The sequence below is a fragment of the Syzygium oleosum genome, unplaced genomic scaffold (genome assembly GCF_021117445.2).
Source record: "Syzygium oleosum isolate NSW1041296 unplaced genomic scaffold, Sole_v2.1 Sole_v2.09, whole genome shotgun sequence".
NCBI classification, from domain to species: domain Eukaryota; kingdom Viridiplantae; phylum Streptophyta; class Magnoliopsida; order Myrtales; family Myrtaceae; genus Syzygium; species Syzygium oleosum.
The window spans coordinates 8,368,514-8,389,118 of record NW_026607493.1 but is presented as its reverse complement, the minus strand read 5'-3'; the positions used below and the strand labels follow the sequence as shown (position 1 = coordinate 8,389,118).

The following is a 20,605-nucleotide window of genomic DNA, read 5'->3' as shown; positions in this document are numbered from 1 at the left end:
CTTTTGCTTTTATGTTCTTATTACTTTTCTAACCAAGGTACTAATTACCAAATGCTGGGATATTTGTCCAAAAAGCTCTAAACTTATTATACGGTGATTAATTCAGTCCTAAACTTTTCAATTTGGCCAATTTAGTTATATATTGACGATTTGCTAATATAATCATTTCGGTCAAGATTGACAAAAAAATGTTGATGTGGCACCAGTTATCCTACATGATTTTTGGAATTTTTTTTTAAATTTTTGAATTTTTTAATAATTTTTTATTTTCCTTTTCCTTTTATATTTTTTCCGTTGTTCATCTCCTGGAAAGGGGCGGCAGGGTTCGTATGTAGTGGAAAAAAGAAGAAGAGCTAGATAAGAAAAAAAGAAAAAGTAAGAAGAATAAAAAAGAGTTGGAAAATTTTAAAACATTGCAAAAATCGTCCACGTTAGCGTCGACCATCCTTCGTCGGCCATGCCAAGTAGGATGGTCAGTGACCATGTCAGCAATTTCTAGCCAAAATTGGCTAGAAAGACTACATTGACAAATCGTCAAATGTTTTAGGACTAAATTAGCCAAATTGAAAAGTTTAGGATTGAATTGGCCGCAGTACAATGAGTTTATGACTTTTTGGACAATTTCCCCACTAAATACTTCTTCAATGAAGAAATATTATGTGTGGATCCATATAAATTATTGTTGATAATGAAATTTCAATAACTAATTATTTCATGCAATATAAACGACTAATTTCAGGAATCTTTTTTTTCAAATTATTCATAATTCATGAAACAAATAGAGTTGAAATCTGACATCGTTTTCCTCGTTCCCTCCAATTTTGGACCGACAGAATTGTCCTGGATCTATCACTATGTGTGTGTCTATATATATAGATCAAAAGGAAAAAAGTATACCCAATCGCACAACTAGTATTTTACAATTGCCTCTTTGCACCTCCAACTCAATATCTAAACATAGGTGTCTAAATAATGGAAAATATAAGTGTAGAGAAGTTCGTTCCACACATCTGGTAGTCCAGGGAGGCACCAGTGGAAGCAATCCGCATAGCTAATCGGATTTGCAAGCTGCTCTTTAGTTAGGGGATGCCAATATTTTCTATGGATGGTGGGCTGTGCTTCCTTGCGATACTCTGAGAGCTGCGTAATATTGAAGAGGTGAATCGTGACACCTCGTGTTTCGAGTTTCTTGATCACTCTTTCTACCACACGCATCATCGCAAGAACTGATCCGGTTCCCCAATACCCTTCTCGCATAATTGGTTCGGTTTCACCGTAACAGCTTCCGCCAGGAATCCCACCCCAGTCCCTTGCGCTGCCATATCAGAAAGAGCAATGCCATATATTTAAGGAACTTGTGAAATTTGACATGCCAAATAACGGGCTCGAATTAAGTTATTTGCTCAGAAACTCGGTTTAAAACACAGGTGTGGGGCTTGTTTAAATGACCATTTAAGGCCTAGTGCATGATTTTGTATACTTGGTTTTGTAAACCGTTATAGTTGGATTGTTTATACGTAAGGAAAACTATAAAACTTCTAGAAACAATATGCAAATGCATGGCATAAATATGTTAGTCAATCGACCTAGGAACCTCTCCGTAGACTTCGTTAATTCAATAGCAAGTAGATTGAAGAGCATTTGGAAAAAAGAAATGGAGGCTTAAATGATCCTAACAATGTGCTTTTAAGACAAGAAAGGTGTGGAGAAATTAAGGAATATGCATGAGCCAAGTATTGCCTTACTTCCAGGGAAAATGCATCACACAACTCATTTCTACAAGTTGTAACTACAATTAGCTTTAGACAGAGAGGAATGTGGTGAAAACTTACTTTTCGTGAGACGGGGACATGCTAACGAAGAATAATAGGGTCTTTGATCTATTGACATGCGTCTCCAACCAATCTGACCAGGTATTGAGAGCCATCTCATATGCAAGAGGCATTTTCACCACTTTGTGCATTGCATTGGGACTTCCAAACGATCCCCACCCGGTCGAGATAATTAAAAGAACGGCTTCATTCAAAGGCAAATAAGTCGAAGTAGAAAAGATTAACTTCCATCTGAAAAGCATTAGTCTTAACGTGAGGTTAGCATTGACCTTATTATGTTTCTTATGCATAACCTACCCTCGTTTCTTAAAGAAACTTCAATTGATATTTGGCTTCATTTGTAAGCATCCAGCTCTCTTACTGTATTACATACTTCACTTAAAAAAGTCTCAGTCCGGGAAATTACGTTTCTATGAATTTAGGGAATAAATTCACGTCTTAAATTTAATCGTGTTGAATTGATCAACGCATCAACAATTTAGTTGAAGGCCTAGATTCACCCACATCACCCAAGAGTACCTTGAATTTATCAAGATGGCCTCAATATTTTGAGGAAATCAGTCACCAACAAAAACCCTAAACCAACAACGACCGGCCTCTGTCAGGACTGCCCATCGTACCCACAAAGGTGCTCGATTGCAAAACTAAGAGGACCAACCACCATATCTCTCTCTCTCTCTCTCTCTCTCTCTCTCTCTCTCTCTCAACCCAACAAAGGCGGCGGCTGCAGCGTGGCACTAGAAAGGCCATGTGATGATGCATAGCGACGTTAATGATGGTGGGGGCGTGTCACGGCGGTGCGGTCCGGGTGGAGGAGGGAGAAGAAAAAGAAGGAGACAGAGAGAAATAGGAAAAAGAAGAAGAAAAGAAAAAAAAAATGAGGACATATCTCAGCTGCTGAAGATTCAACAAATTGATTGTGTCCTCTTCATCCCCTAAATTTAAAGGATGTCTATCTTAATTTATGAAGAGTACACATCTTCTCTTTATTCCCATAGGAGATAGCCAATTCGTTGTCTAAAGTCCTATAACCACCCCTCAAACCCTAGTCTAAACATCAGGACAAGTTTGTCAACATTTATGAAGAAAAAAAATCCACCACTTCATTCTTGTTCAAAAGTTCTCTCCAAGTTAAATGTGTTGGCTTGTATCTTGGTGAATTGAAGAAGTCAAATTTAATCATAGAATGAGGAATCAAATTCTTAAATTAAATCATACAATTTATGTTTTAAGTTTGACATTTCCATTTTCATTTAATCTACAGTGGGAAAAACGATTTGAAACAATACGTTTACCAACTCGGGTAAAAAAAAAAAGGTATAAGCTATTTACTGACCAAGAAGGAGAAACGGATATTTTAAATTACCAATCCTTTAACTTAGAAAAGACACTTGTGTCCACATTAGAGGGATCAATATGCAACAGGGAAAACCCCTATTATATTAGAAAAGATACATTATTTTCACAAGATTTAAGAGGTAAAAGTTAATTTCTTCTTGTGACAAAATTAAGTTAAAAAGTATTCTAGGACACTTGTTGAGCAATCAAATATGAATATGCTGTAGTTTTCATGATAAGGATGGCTTTTCTTATGATATTTATAATCAGCTTTTTGGGAATTGAGACTTTTCTCCCGGAGTATATGCATAATAAATGCTTGGAGACACTCGTTCAACATAATTTCTTATAGCATATACTCACAGAAGTTCCATTTCGGGTAGCCTCCACCAGAGGTAGGTGTTGAAAATGAGGAAATCTGCATCGTGCCAATGCTTGGCATGATTTTCGATGGCTTTAACTCGGACGATCCGATGATAAATCGAGTGGTTCTTAGGATCATCGCCGTTTGACTCAACTAGCAATGGCGCCCAGTAGAACTCAATCGTCGCATTATATTCTTTCACATTCATCAAACAATGCAATTGCCAAAAGTCTAACGTGTCAATATCGAGGCACCAAATTGTACATTACTTGGCTAGCCAAAAAAAAATCATTTATGATATATCGTTTGTGTCAAATATTCATCTATTCACGAAATGAATTCACTTGTCAAACTCAAAAGATGCATATTTACATCGTCAGAACTTTACTCTGTAAAGATTCTTTTATATCATTGGTGTCTAAAATAAAAATAAAAATTCTTTGGTTAATACCATAAAAAAATCCCAAATTGGTATACTCATGTTATATTTACCCCAAATTAATTTTTGTGTTACAAAAACTCTAAAACTGGCACACATGTGTCATATTTACCACAAACTGATTTTTTTTATCATAAAAAATCTCAAACTAGTAAATGGAAATGCATAGATGGTAAAGATATATGGGAGAAAATTACCAAAAAAATCATAAACCTATTGCAATTGTGCCAATTCAGTCCTAAACCTTTTTTTTTTTGCTAATTCAGTCCTAAACCTTTGGCAATTGTGCCAATTTAGTCCATCCAGCTACTTTTTGCCGGCCGGCGCTATCGTGGACACTGGCTAGAGTAGGCGGGTTGACGTGGCAATATTTTAATATTTTTTTTCCTTTCTCTTTTTTTTTTCTTTCCTTCTTACCCTTGGCCGGTTCGGCTAGGGGGAGGCTCGCCAGCGAGGTGACCTCGCCGACCACTAGGGACTGGTGAAGGTGAGCCTCGCCTAGCTCCGGCGAGGGCGGAGCTCGCCATGGCTGGGCGAGCTCGACCTCGCCATGGCTGGGCGAGCTCGACCTCGCCAGATCTGGGCGAGCTCGAGCCTCGCCATGGCTATGCGACGGCGAGGCGAGCCTCGCTGCCGCTGGGCGAGCTCGACCTTGCCCAACCTCGCCATAGTTGTGCGACGACAAGGCTTGCCCTTGTCGAATTTTTTTTTATATATTTTTTTCCTTTCTCTATTTTTTTTTTGCCTTTCCTTCTTCCCCCGGTCCGGTGGCCGAACCGGCTAGGGGCTAGGGCCGGTGAGGTCTCGCCGGCCACTGGGGAGGCTCGCCCTCGCCGCACTGGCGAGGGCGAGCCTCACCGTCGCTGGGCAAGGCGAGGGTGGGGCTCGCCATGGCTAGGTGAGCTCGACCTTGTCCACAGCCATGGCGAAGCTCGACCTCGCCCAGCCATGGTGAGCTCCGCCCTCGCCAGCCCTCTCCAGAGCTGGGCGAGGCTCGCCCTCGCCAGAGCCGACAAGGACGAGCCTCCCCAGTGGCCGGCGAGCCTCCCCCTTGCCAGATCGGCCAGGGGAAAGAAGGAAAAAGAAAAAAAAAAGCGAAAGGAAAAAAATAAAATAAAAATTCGAAAAAAATAAAAAATATATTAAAATATTGCCACGTCAGCATTGGCCAACCAGAAGTTGGATGAACTGAATTGGTACAATTGCAAAAGGTTTAGGATTGAATTGGCAAAAAAAAGTTTAGGACTGAATTGGCATAATTACAATAGGTTTAGGACTTTTTTGGTAGTTTTCCCGATATATAGAGACAATCAAGAGAGTTCCATGTAGGACATAGAGCATCCACGATCACTAAATATGGCAATGGGATAAAATTTTGTTTGTGAATGAAGTGGTAGACTGAAGACATGAACTGTTTGGACATTTGCATTTTTCCGGTAAAATTCCGCGTGAGTCTCACGTATTCTTAAATATTGATTTGACTAAATCTAGTCAGTTTAATGACGAATATTTCCATACACCTATTCGCTCGCTTTACAACGAGGAATATCCTTCACCGAAACTTTGATTTTCGATTTTTATTAAAGTACGTTCTGTGGCTTGATTTCTAGGAAAATCGTGGCGAAAAACAGTGTAGTGCAAGGTTATATGGAAGCGGGTAGAAATTGAGTGGATTGAAAATGGATCTGAGATCAACAAAGTTTCTAACTATGTTACAATACTCCTATGAAAGTTGTAAAGGACTTGAAGGTTAACTAAAGCTACAGGAAGCTGTAAACGCAGGAAGTAAAAATGCAGAGGAAACTAAAGTGCATATAAGCTTGAGTGTTTTTGCATTGTTGTCGATGCTTCTTTTCTTCTTTCTTCTGAGTATTTATATCTCCTCTTATCCTGTAACTGCTTGTCGGTTACTTCTTTGTTTTCGAACTTTGAATCTTGGCGCTTTCAATAACTGCCTTATCTACCCACATTTTCTAATTTCATTGTCCACCAAAATTGATCTCAACCGCTGGGATGACTTTCAATTTGGATAAATAATCTCCTACGATCTGCTCGTGCTCACTATCTCCGCTTTTTGCTCATAACTTCCTGTTGTCACGATTCACCTGGCTGGGTTGTAATCTTGCCGATTTTCGATAGCTTCAACATTTTCCGAAATGTAAACTTTTCATGTTTCGGTAAAATTACCGATTCTCACCAATCATAGAATTCGGGACATGGTGCCATTCACGCTTACTACATTCCCGAATTTTATCCAAACGTACTTCGGCAGACAACTGAGCTCCATTGTCCGTCAGATTTTGACATTAAACCGACTTGACATTCATGCCGATTTTGGTGTAAACAAATGCCCCCTTTTAAAAGAATTAAAAGAACTTTTAATTCTTTTAAATGTCAAAGAAATAGTACCTATTCTTGACGTCGCTTCGTCACCTTGCTTCGCGCGCCTACCCTTTCGTCTCCAAAATACTTTCTATAAAAATTATTCCTTTTTCGTTCTTCTTCATCTTCACCTTTTTGAATCTCTTCAATCTTTTCCGACACTCTACTAAAATCCATGGCTTCCAAAGCTTCCAAGGACCAAACTTTCTCCTTTTCTGCATCAGATGCCCTCGACCGATATTATCTATTCCGGGATTATGATAATTTCAAAGAAGGATCTCATCTGTTCTCTGTACAGAATGATTTTGAAGATTCTTATATCCTCGGCCCTGCTGCTCACAATCACTTTTTCGTTCCACAATGCCTGTCAAACCGCTTCCCTCGTCATCAGATTGAGGTACTTCCCATCCATGAGTCATCTATTTTGGCGTACCAGTGGTATTCTCGTCCTTCTCGCCTTAGGGCTTTATCTGATTTTGATTCTGAGTTCTATCAATGGTACCTTCGTCTTCTTCCTTCTAAGGGTTCTCTTTGGAATACCCTTTCCATCCACGATGCTTTGCGTCTTAGTTGTTTCGACTACCATGTGAATCGGGAACTAATTGGCGCATTGTCCTGTTTTTGGTCATCTTCGACCAACTGCTTCTTTTTCCCTTTTTCTCCTATATCGATAACTTTGCTTGATATACATTGCCTTACTGGGCTCTCTCTTTTGGGTACAGACCCATCTACCCTGTCTCTAGACTCTCATTCGCCGCTCGACAAATTATCTGATTCTGAAATAGCCTACGGGACATTCATGAAAAACTACTTTAAAAAGGAAAATGCAATTACCGACGAAGAGCACACTGCTTTTCTTTTATACTGGCTCTTTAAATTCCTTTTCTGCCACCCTATAGTTAGGGTCTCGAACGATTTTGTTGCTGTTGCTTCTGCTTTAGCTTCAGGGACCCGGCTTTCTTTAGGCAAGACAATGTTGGCCTTACTCTATCGGGGTTTAGCCCATGCTTCTTCCTCCACTGCTTCAGATGAAGTTAGTGGCGTTTTTGGTGGTCCCCTTTGGCTTCTTCAAGCATGGGCAATCTTCTATTTCCCTGCTTGGTTTTCCAAGGATCAAGTTATCCAGCCTCTCTCGGTTTCTATTCCTGACCAACTAGTCTGCCAAACTTTGAGCAGGAAACTGGTCTCTGTTCCTAAAACACCATCCTCTTGTTTTCGGTACTTTATTTCTCAAATTTATTCCATTAAGGAGAATCCACATTCTTTCTCTCCTTTCTTTACCCCTCAATTCAAATCTTACCTTCCTGCCTTTCAGAAGAACAAAAGTGACTTTTGGCAATCTGTCTTGACTTCTGTTGATCTCCCTGTGAGATTTTCGACAAAAGGCAGGTTTGCTGCTGGCTTTGAAATCTATTCTCCCCAATACTGTGCCAGGCAACTTGGGTTAATTCAAGGAGTTCCTGTTCCTGCTCTTTACACTTTCTCTGTTGCTTCTTTTGATAAATTAACTTGCAAGCTGAAGGATGATCAGCCTTTTAATGAGCTGACCACGTTGATACGGAGTATCTACCGATTGTCCCGTGTCATCGAATTCACTGGCTACTCTGATTATTCTTCGGCCGATTTTGACCTTTGGTGGAAAGATTATCAAAAGACTGTGTTTTCAGATCCTCTGGACCTGATTCTTTCAAAAATAAGAGATGTTGTTCCTCCTATAGCACCAAAAGCAATTGAGGCTGTGAATATGTCTCCAACCAAGTCAATAGAACCTTCCGAAGGTAATTTGATTCTGATTTTCAATATATGTTTTGCTTGATTTTCAGCCTCCCATTTAACATCATACTCTCGCAGTGAACAAGAAAAGAAAGACTTCAGACTCTATTGTCCCAAAGAAAGCACCAGCAAAACGCGGCTTTAGAAAAGTAACTATTCGTTCCTCAGAATCTCCAGAGAATCCTCCAACATCTGATCAATCTTCAGAGCTCACGCTTCGAGCTATGATGAAACCGCGCCCACCAAAAGGTACTTCTCTTGCTCTATTTATGGAGACTAGCAATGTGCATATTAGCACTAACCTGTATATCTTTTGATTAATCCAGATACTCCCAAGACTGATCCATCTAGTGTTGCTTCCCCTGTTCCTTCTCCTAGCAAGGCTCTTATCATATCAGCCCCAAATCTTTCACCAGTAATTCCTGCTTCTTTGATAGAAGTTACTGCTGAGTTGATTCAAGATCAACCTCCTATTTTAGATTCCCAAGAAGGTATACCAATGCAGGATACTTCTACCAATGTCATAGAACCTGAAGAAAATCTTCCTCTAACTTTTACTGGTAAATGTCATTGCCCTGTATTTGACTCGAAATTTTTATTCAGTTATCTGATATACATATGTTACAGCTGCAGCTTTTGACATACCTACTTCTGCACCTCAAGAGATTCCAACGCCTGAAGAAACGACGATTCAGGAACCTTTGAGTGTGCAAGTGCCACCAACTTCTCAGATTATCTCTAGTTTACCTCCCTCAACATCCTCTGCTGTGCCCAATCCATCTGCTTAGATAGAAATTTTCTCTTTAGCAGAACGGGAGGAGTTGGAAAGAATATTGGCAGGTACTCATCCCAGCTCTTCAATGACTGATGACTCCTCAGGGCCTTCAACTTTGTCAATGCTTGCCGAAGTTCCTAGAGAAGTGGCTAAAGCTAAATGGGAACATCTCTTAAACCTATTAGAGCCTGGTTATGGGAAGTTGATCATTGACTCTAACAAAGAACGCCAAGCGAGGAATATTTTCCAGGAAATATGCTCTCGCCATCCATCATTTATCTTGTCGGATTCTTTTCAAGACAAGATTGATCTCTTCATTGTTGACTTTGTAGATGCTGTCACTACAATCAGAGTCAATCTTGATCATCTCCCCCATCTTCTCTTTGGAGAAAGCCGAGGACTGGCAATCCAGGATGAGTTAGCCTACAAGCGTGAAGATGCTCGTCTCTTCTATAATCATTTTAAAGTTGAAGCAAGCAAACTTCAAAGCTTGGAGGCCAGAAAAGCAGAACTTGAAGCAGAGCTGAGGATGGTGGATGCTCAAATTATAGATCAGAAATTCACAGTCTCAAACTTTTCTCCCACATTTAGACGCAAGATGCAGAAATGTAGGGAATTGGAGAGAGAGTTTGATAATACTATTGGGTTAGTTAGGGTTCATGAGAAGAAAAGGGCAGAGATTATGGATGAAAACTACAGGCTAGAGATTAGATTAAGAGACTTTGTAACTGAAGCCAAAACCCTATTGGCTAATTGGAGATAAAATGTCGAAACCATTTGTTGGATTCCATTCTTGGTCTTCCTTGCATTTGCTTAATTGTAAAATATCCCGACAGAGCAAATTCCCGATGCTGTATATTCAAATGTAGGATATCCCGATAAAGCAAATTCCCGATGCTGTATATTCAAATGTAGGATATCTCGATAAAGCAAATTCCTGACGCTGTATATTTTAGCAATCTGTAACTCAAACGTTCTACCCAAATGTCACTCTTTATCTCTGTCTGGTTCTTTTGGATATCTGAATCAACTCAAAGATAACTGTTCCACTGCAACTTGCGTAACTGAAAGATCAAATGCTTACCTTTCCTATCATTCATTCTCTCTGAACTTATTGGTTACCAACTTAATAACTGCTTATCCACACGCATGAATCAAATTCCATCTCCATCCCATCTCTCCGAGAAAATTCTGACACATCATCCTCCACGATCTGCTCCCTTTATAACTGTTTAAGCTTGCCACAGACTCCCTACAAACTCACAATCCTGCTCATGATGTCTTCACATGGTTCTTCATCTCGGCTGCTTCTTTGGTCTCGATCATAGAATAGTCGTAATACTTATGAAGGTAAACTTTCTACCTGACCTTTGACGACCACTCTTCATTCCCTTTAACATGACAACTTGCTTCATTCTCTATAGGTGATCGATCCTTATGGAGGCGACTACACGAACTGCTGTCCCAAGGACACCATGCTTTATTATTGAACAACAATCATAAGGTAGAAGTTACTAACCTGACAGACTTCTTTAGATCCAAAGTATTTCTGTCCGCAGATTCTACCTTTCTGGATCTGGTCTGGGACTATGTTCTTTATTCCCTGATAACTTTGATGCATTCAAACATAATGTGAGGGAGATTTGAAATTTGGAACCTGTTGTTGTGGAAGCCGATGCTCTTCAACTTCATATTGAAAAGGAGTTTTCCCGATTGCAAGATTCTAAGGCTGAATATGCTCAAACCTAGGAGTCTTGTACTCAGGCTAAAGATGACGTTGAGATGGCACGTCGACTCCTTACTTTCTTTTTGAATCATCGTTGTGTAGAACAGACAGTGATCAGAGATGAAATCTCTCGAGTTAGATCCATGGTTGAAGTTTCTTCAAACAGGTATAGGTAGTTGCTTCGAGAAGCTTGGAAAAGTTTGAAGTTGTTCGCTTCCATTCTTGTCACATGAAGTATCTTGAAGAACAACTTTCTGAACTTCACCCAAATCTTGCCTTACATTCTAATCTTGTAGCCCAAAATCTCAAACTTGTTAAGGATCTGCAAATCTTTGTAACCAAGATCAGAATGTATTTTGACTTCTAGTGGATGAATAAATCTCCTTATGTTTCCTAGATTGATGGATGATATTTCTTTAGGAATTTCCCATTTATAGAACGTGATAGTTCTTTTCCATTGACGTCCATCAACTTGTATGCATTCCCACTCAGCACTTCGGTAACTAAATAGGGTCCTTCCCAATTTGATGACCATTTACCGAATTCTCTATTTTGGAGATTAAAAGGCAGTATCGCTTTCCATACTAGATCCCCCACCACAAACTGCTTAACTTTAACTCTTTTGTTAAAAGCTCTAGCTACTCTTCTCTTTTGTGCAATCAATTGATCCAAAGTAGCCGCACGAACCTCATCTAGTTCATCCAGATTTATATGCATCCAATCTTTATAATCTTCAGGCAACATTTCACTCTGTAATTGGACTCTTAAAGATTGCACTGTTATTTTCATTGGTAAAACTGCCTCTTGTCTATATGTAAGCATATAAGGGCTGATACCTGTACTTGATCTTCGTGACGTTCGGTATGCCCACAATACTGTTGACAATAAAGTATCCCATTCCCTTAGATTTTCTTCTAGATGTTTCTTGATAAGACCAATAACAACCTTGTTAGTAGCCTCAGCTTGTCCATTTGCCTAAGGATAGTACGGTGTGGAATAAATCATTTTGATTCCTCTTGATCGTGCAAATTCCTTTACCTCACTTCCAGTGTACACTGTACCTTGATCGGCAGTAATTGATTCAGGCAAGCCAATTCGATGAATTATATTTTCCTCCATAAATTTGATCACGGTCTTTTGTGTTATACTCTTGTATGGAATGGCCTCCACCCACTTCGTAAAATAATCTGTGGCTAACAAAATATAACTGTGCTTATAAGAAGAGGGTGGATAGATCTTACCAATTATATCCATTGCCCATCCTTTAAATTGCCACGGCTTTATAATAGAATGGAGCTCCATAGCAGGTACATGTTGCAACGGTCCATGTTTTTGACATGAAAGACATGCTTTGGCATAATTAATACAATCCTGCATCATTGCTGGTAAAAAATATCCATACCTTTTTAACAGCCATCTCATCTTGATTCCTGTTTGATGAGCTCCACATACGCCTTCATGTGTTTCTGCCATAACTAATTTTGCATTATCTTCATCAAGACAACGCAAGAGCAATCCATCTGAGGATTTTCGGTATAATTCTTCTCCTAATACGACATATTTCTGGGCTTGTCTTCTCAGCTTTCGATCTCTTGAATCTGGATTCTTCAAATACTCGATGATACTTTGCTTCCAATCCTCTTTTTGGACTACCTCGCTAATTGCTATCGGTATCTTTCTTTGTTCAATAGAAGGTACCGACAGTATTATGGTGGTTGTGATGTCAGCTAGCTCTTTTGATATTCGGTATCCAGAAGCTACTTGAGCCAACTCGTTAGCCTCAAAATTTGTATCTCTTTTAACATGGACTATGTCGTACTCCCTGAATTGCTCTAATTGCTTCTTAGCTAGATAGTAATAACCAATCAAATTCTCATTCAAACACTGTTATTCTCCCCTTAATTGCTTCACCACTAATTGTGAATCACCGAATACTTTGATAAACTGTGCTTTCAACTCAATCAATATTCCCAGTCCGATAATCAATGCTTCATATTCGGCTTGATTATTTGAACATACAAAATTTAACTTATAGACGCACCTTGTAAGTTTCCCATCGGGAGAAATTATTACCAATCCAGCTCCAGCCATGCTCTTAGCACGCGATTCATCAAAATACATAGTCCATGGTAGTACTTGACTGAGACTTTGCTCACCTTCTTCCTTTTGTAAACATGGATATTCTGTAAGAAAATCAACAATGGCTTGGCCTTTTACTACTTTGATCGGCACATATATCAAATCAAACTCGGACAAGATAAAAGCCCACTTTGCTATACGCCTTTTTATAACAGGTCGGGATAGCATATATTTTATTATATCAGTTTTACCGATCACATGTACTGTAGTTGGCAGCAAATAATGCCTTAACTTCATATAAGCAAAATATAAAGATAGACATAATTTTTCAATTGCGGTTTATCTTTTTTCAACATCAGTTAACACCCTGCTTAAATAATATACCGCTTGTTCTTTCCCAATATCATTTTCTTGAGCCAACATACTCCCGATAGTTATATCGGTAGCTGATAAGTACAATTTCAATGGTTTGCCTGCTTTTGGCGGCATTAATACAGGCGGATTCATTAGATAAGCTTTGATCGAATCAAACGCCTTCTGTTGTTTTTCTTCCCATATAAATTCATCTTGCTTTTTAAGACGCAGAAGCTGTGTCATCGGCTCCATTTTATCAGACAAATTGGCAATGAATCTTCTTAGAAAGTTTATTTTCCCGATCACCATCTGCAATTGTTTGTTTGACGTAGGATGAGAAAGCTCCATGATAGCTTTTGTTTTGTTCTTGTCAACTTCGATTCCCCTCTAATTGACCAAAAATCCCAAGAAATTTCCTGTTTGTATTCCGAAGGCACACTTGGCTGGATTCATCTTCAATTTGTATTTCCTCGTCCTAATAAACGCTCGCTCGAGATAATCCAGATGATCTTCTTGGGCTGATTTAACCACCACGTCATCAATATAAACTTCTAAGAATTTACCAATCATATCATGAAAAATCAAATTCATTGCCCGCTGGTACGTAGCTCCTGCATTCTTTAATCCAAAAGGCGTAACCACCCACTGAAAAGTCCCGATTGCACCAGGACATCTAAATGCTGTCTTCGGGACATCTTCCTTAGCTATAAATATTTGGTTATAACCCGAATGACCATCCATCAGGGATAACATCTCATTTCCCGATGCTGAGTCTACTAACATATCTGCCATAGGCATTTGGTATTCATCCTTTGGAGTGGCATTATTCAGATCCCGAAAATCAATACAAACTCTGAGCTTCTCATTCTTCTTTTTCACAGGGACAATATTTGAAAGCCACTCTACATAACTGGTTGTTTCAATAAATCTTGCTTGCGGCAGCTTTTCTATTTCCTCCTTGACTTTATCCACCACATCTGGAGCAAACCTCCTTGCTAGCTGCTTATGCGAACGAAATCCTTTCTTGATTGGAAGGCGATGTTCTACAATATCTCTTGACAAACCAGGCATTTCATTATAGTCCCATGCAAAACAATCCTTATATTCTTTGATTAGATTAACCAACTTTTCTCTCATGCCCCCTTGTAAAAAAGCACTCACATATATCGGGCGGAAACAACCAGGCTCCCCTATATCAACTTCTAACAATGGATCTTGAGCCTCCATTGTCCTGTCTTCTTTGACCAGTGGATCTTCCCATTCATCTATACAATTTGAGGCTTCAACCTTATGATGCGCCATTTTCGCCAAATATGTAAAATACCTTTCACAACTTCTTGCAATACTGACTCGCTTTCCATATAGAGTATGTAATTCTTCCAATGCCAAGCTTGACTTAGGGATCCATTCAGCTTTCACATCCCCGAAGCGGCAATAAGCAAGGGACTGTGGATCTGTCCCTGGTGTTTCAACAGCATAACCTTCATGTGCACAATCTCGATACTTTCGGCAAATGTCAGTCCACCCGATTGAAGCATATCCCGAATCTGCCTCAACATATTCCACTTTCTCGCCATTCCAGAATGCCAAGACTTGATGCAAAGTTGAAGGTACGCACTGATTAGAGTGTATCCAATCTCTTTCGAGTAGCAGATTATATGAACCATCAGACTCTATCACAAAAAAAGTCGTTTTGGACGACTTGGACCCTATAATCAAGTCCAGCACTATTGCCCCCTTGACTTTGGTAACTTCCCCAAGAAAATCAGCCAACTGAACATTGGAAGGGATAATGTCATCATCGTCCTTCCCTAATTTCTTGAAGTACTTGTAAGATACGAGGTTCAAAGTGGCTCCGGCATCTACGAAAATTTTACCGACAGACCTACCATTGACCTTTCCTGAAATAACCAAGGATCTTAGATGCTTTGTTTTTTCAGAAGGTACCTTATCAAACTTAATGGCTTCCTTGTCGGGAAACTGGAATTCTGCCATGGCTATCTCCTTTTCCGAAATGTGTTCGGTATCTTCTTCCACTACCAAATTAGTTCCATACTCCGCTGGAAGTTTAGCATGGATCATGTTTATCCGTAATGTATGATCATATTTCTTTGACATTTTGGGGTAGCCAATTCGGTAACTCCTGTCATTTCTTCGTGATCATTTAGGACCCAAGTTCTTTTGCCCCACCTTTCCTTGATGTCTTGGATTGAGGGCTACGGTGAACTGCCCAAAATTAACTGTCTGAGGAGCTTGTCAAACTTCTTCTTATCTCATTTCAACTCGAGAGCTATTTCCCAAATCCCCTGGCTCTGATTTAATCTGATCTTTTTGATCAGGGTTTCTCTTCCAGACCCAATTACCTTTCTTACTGACAGATGTGAAAGGTAAATCCTGCTTTGCTGTACTTTTAGCTCGGCTATTTTGGAAATTCCTTTGCCTGCTTTTCATCCGCTGAAATCGCCTCTTGATGGTTCTATAAGACGCTTGTCCTGGCGATTTAACTATTGACCATTTTCCTTCGGGAGGATTGTGTGGCACCTTAACTGTTTCTCGCTTGTGGATTTCCTGGGAATTTGATGGTGGTGGATCATCAAACTCATCTCCCCAGCTAGTCGGCACAATTGGTAATGACGGAGGTGTATAGTCATCCGTATCTCCGTAATAGACCACATAGTCAAACTTCCCACTAGGTTCTCCAAGCAATCCGACTTTAGGATCACCTTCTTTATATCGTTGCCATAAATTCTTTTTCTTTGCAGGCTTGGGTAATGTTTCTTTTTCTTCATGAACCTGAGTGGTTGATTCCCGAAGTGGGAAAGCTGGTTGCGACGAATCATGGTGATATTCCTTCCTCTCATATCTACGACTAACATCTTTTCTTTCGGGAACATGTGCTGTTTGTCTGGATTGAACTTCCTAATCTCTAGCTTGTACCATACAATTTTCGGTAGTAACAATCTCAGATTTTACCTGTGGTCTACCTATTCTGCGGACAAACGATTCCGATCGATATCTCCCCCTTGTTCCTCTCATGTATTGGAACTTGGGTATTTCCCGATCCTGATGAATTAGCTCTTGGTAACAACGAGTGCAAAGTTGCTTGTTATCGTCGCCTGTCATATCTCGTATGTTAACCATACTAATCATGTTTGGGAAAGGGTCTGTGTCTACTTCCATTAGGGCCTTGCCTTTGTCTTCAGCAAACTTAATTTTGCCTTGGCGAATTGCCTCTTGAATAGTCTTCCTAAATACAATGCAATTCACCGTATCATGAGTTGTAGAGTGATGCCACTTGTAATACCTCTTATCTATCATTTCCTCCTTTGGCGGAATTATTTGCCCTTCAGATAACTTGATCACTCCATCCTTCAACAACAGGTCAAATATTTCATCCAACTTGTAGATGTCGAAGGAGTAGTTATTTGTCTCCTTAGCCTTGAACTTGGATGCATCTCTCATCCTGGCTGGCTTTAGTGCTGGGCACACATATGGTTTTTCAAGCACCATAGTTGCTACGGCTATTTCATTCTCCTCTTTGGCTATATCACCTTGTTCGGTATTTTCAGCAAATGCCACTGTATGCCGATTGTCCTTATTCGGCTTCTTATCTTTCTCCTTCAACAAGTGTTCGTACTTGAAAACCCGTGCGTGCAACTGAAAGAGATCGTCAAATGCTTGTCCTTCAAATCTTTCTTTAAGGTTGAACCTCAAGCCATTAAAAGCCAAATCCGTGAACTCCTTTTCGGTAAGTGACGTTAAACATCGGTTTCTAGATTTCTTGAAACGTGCAATAAACTGATCTACCGTTTCGGTACCATATTGATACATCCTGGCCAAATCGGCTACCGTTATCTTTGGTACTGTTCGGTAAAATTGAGAATGGAACTGCCTTTCCATCTCCGTCTATGTCTGAATAGAATTCGCATGCAAATTCGTATTCCAAGTAAACGCTGTTTTTGACAAAGACAGTAGGAACAACATTAACCTTAAATACTCATTAGTTCCAGCTTCTCCACATTGTGCTAAGAACCAACCCACATGTTCCACAGTTAACTGATCTTCTTCTCCTGTAAATACAGCAAAATCTGGCATATTGAAACCCCTCGGATATGGTATATTGTCAACCCAATCGGGATGTGGTTTCCTATACACTGGCCTTTGCATTCCTCTCTCTGCTCCCAATTGTTGCATTACCAATTCTGCAACTCTATCTGGGTTCCGTGGCCTTAAATTTTGTTGGCCTAACCAAGGATCTTGACCTCTAGGATCGAACTGTTGAAGTTGATTCACCCCTTGCTGCTCCACGTTGAAATTAACCGGTAGTGGTGGTCTATAAAGAGGATTTTCTATCACATGAGGATATGGTTGAGGCGCAGGTGGTCTGATATGGTCAACATTAGGCATATTCACTGGTAGAGGTACATTCATCACTGATGGTGCATTTGTGGCCATGGAATTAATCATATTAACCTCATTTGAGGCATTTTGAGGGAATTATAAGCACTCACACTATTCACAAGGTTTATAGGGGTAGAATTCTCTGGCCTTGGTATAATTCTAACAGGAGGTTGAGAATTTGATCCCCCATTACCATTATATCCAACATGAGGAGGTCCCGATGTTGGTGGGAATGATGTTGTCCCAGAAGGATTTGTATAAAAGGGTGGAACTTGAGAAGATGAACTGGGACGCGATATTACCTCATTTATAGCATTGATCACCATGGGCTTTATCACATCAGTTACATGTCGCACCATATGATTGGTAAGATCGTTCTGCTGTTCCTCAAACATCCTTTTTATCGTGGCTACCAAGGTATTATCTGGTGCCAACACACGGGCTTGTTCTTCAGTTAATTGCCGAGGAATGTCGGCATTCTCCTCTACTTGATTCGCCACAGAGTGTTCAGAACGTGCTTCATCAACTGGATTGTTGACGTTGCCGACCGGTATTCCTTCAAATTGCCTAGTTCTCACCATTTCTCCAAATCTTACCACGCAGGTCCCACCGGGCGTGCCAAAAAGATGTTCGCTCGCTTTACAACGAGGAATATCCTTCACCGAAACTTCGATTTTCGATTTTTATTAAAGTAGGTTCTGTGGCTTGATTTCTAGGAAAATCGTGGCGAAAAACAGAGTGTAGTGCAAGGTTATATGGAAGCGGGTAGAAATTGAGTGGATTGAAAATGGATCTGAGATCAACAAAGTTTCTAACTATGTTACAATACTCCTATGAAAGTTGTAAAAGACTTGAAGGTTAACTAAAGCTACAGGAAGCTGTAAACGCAGGAAGTAAAAATGCAAAGGAAACTAAAGTGCATATAAGCTTAAGTGTTTTTGCATTGTTGTCGATCCTTCTTTTCTTCTTTCTTCTGAGTATTTATATCTCCTCCTATCCTGTAACTGCTTGTCGGTTACTTCTTTGTTTTCGAACTTTGAATCTTGGCGCTTTCAATAACTGCCTTATCTACCCACGTTTTCCAATTTCATTGTCCACCAAAATTGATCTCAACCGCTGGGATGACTTCCAATTTGGATAAATAATCTCCCACGATCTGCTCGTGCTCACTATCTCCGCTTTTTGCTCATAACTTCCTGTTGTCACGATTCACGTGGCTGGGTTGTGATCTTGCCGATTTTCGGTAGCTTCAACATTTTCCGAAATGTAAACTTTTCATGTTTCGGTAAAATTACCGATTCTCTCCAATCACAGAATTCGGGACATGGTGCCATTCACGCTTACTACATTCCCGAATTTTATCCAAACGTACTTCGGCAGACGACTGAGCTCCATTGTCCGTCGGATTTTGACATTAAACTGACTTGACATCCATGCCGATTTTGGTGTAAACAACACCCTTAATCAAAATAATTGATAGTGGTATCAAACACTAATATATTTCACTTTTTGCCCATCGAGCACCCCAATTCTATTTTGAAATATATTTCGATCGAAGGTCATTTCGGCAAATGTTCAAGAGGGGTCGATACTTATAAGTATAAATAAGTAACTGTGGCTAATAAATGCATAAAAATCACAGTAGGCCAGTAATTGAATAAGTAACTTTTCCTTAAGAGCCTAGAAAAAGAAAAGGAATTATTTAGTGACAGTTATAAAGAGAGAGCACTTACATGAGCCCTCAAGATGCGTAATGAGGCGTTGTGGTCCGACATGGACTTGAGGCTGGGAGGGATCTCGACCATGCAAACCAAGGAGTGCCATTGGCCTCGATTCAAAGAGTCACCCACATACACCGACCTCTTGTTCCTCAGCTTCTCCAACAATGCTGTCGCATCGAATCTAACCACATTTTCAGTCACGGAAGCAGAAAAAATAGCAACGAGCACACTATGATGCTAATGCATTCTTTAGATCAATAGAAGACCAAGAGAAGTGAGGAATGGAGTGCGCACAAGTGCTTATACCTGGGAAGGTCACAGCCATGGGGTTGCCACCTCCGTTTTTGGTACTTCATGTCCTTCCTCCCGTGAGCCTCGCATGCGATCTCTTCTGACATGTACGAGCATTGCTTCTCCTTGTACAGTGGGTACGACACGTCGTCGTACACCCACCGCCCGGAGAACAAGTCGCATTGACGGGTCGGTACCGTCGGTGTCGAGCTCCCGAGTCCAGGCCGGTCGCGCGAGAGGCATACGGTGGAGATGACAAGGACGGCGACGAGCAGAGCCACCAGGGAGTGGAAGCTGCCGGTTACTGAAGACGCCCAAGTGGGTGGTGCGATTGCAACCACCTGAGATCTGTTTGCCATGTTATTGACGCTCTCCTCCTCTCTCTCTCTTCCTTCTTCAGCCTTCTTCTTGGCTTGTTGCTGAGGAGGCTCCTACTTTCTTCTGTGGTAGGATAACTGGGGGAGGCAATGTTGACCGAGATTGGATTCCGATGCATCGGTTCCTCAAACTTCAAAGAGGAGAGGAAAAAGAGTCCACCGTGCTGCTATGAAGAAATATTTAAAAAGATGGACTACTGAACTGCCCCGGAAATAAGGAGTTTTTTCACGTGCCACGCGTATGCATCTAATTATTCAATTCGAAGGCTCGAAAGTAAAATAATTCAGTTAGTCTCCCCAGATGATTAGTTTTTTTTTTTTTTTTCATGTTCTTAGTAAACAAAAGAACATAATTTAATGATCACGTGCAAAGCACCCCCACTAAGCACGTTAATTTGTTTATACATTTTGCAGGGGGACATTAGATATTTCAAAAGTATAGATTCGCTTCTCTCATGTGATGGTGGCAAGAGGAGAAAAGGCTATACATGTACCAAGAACATGTAATCTTTTGCGATTGATAAATTGATTAGAGTTGTTATACAGTTCACAAGATGTGAAATATGATTTCCATCGATGAGGCGATATCTAACTTCGATTTGAGTTGCTATAATTCTTTAAAAGTTAATGCTAGACATAAATTACTCGGTACAATGAAATTTGCAAAATAGAGATTTCATTGTTTAAGAAAACCATGCTGGCACAATTATTGTCTGGTTTATAAATTTTTAAGCTTTTGGCTTATTGTGTACT

General features: G+C 40.2%; 1 protein-coding gene across 1 annotated transcript; it reads right to left on the bottom strand.

Annotated features, from left to right (window-relative positions):
• Window positions 1–803: 803 nt before the first annotated feature.
• LOC115662437 (protein trichome birefringence-like 34) lies at window positions 804–19,834 on the bottom strand. Its single transcript, XM_030584585.2, has 5 exons — window positions 19,491–19,834; window positions 19,193–19,365; window positions 3,534–3,729; window positions 1,833–1,991; window positions 804–1,315 (listed from the first exon to the last, which is right to left on the bottom strand). The coding sequence occupies exons 1-5, from the start codon at window positions 19,832–19,834 to the stop codon at window positions 952–954; spliced, it is 1,236 nt and encodes a 411-aa protein (XP_030440445.1). The 3' UTR covers window positions 804–951.
• Window positions 19,835–20,605: the final 771 nt, after the last annotated feature.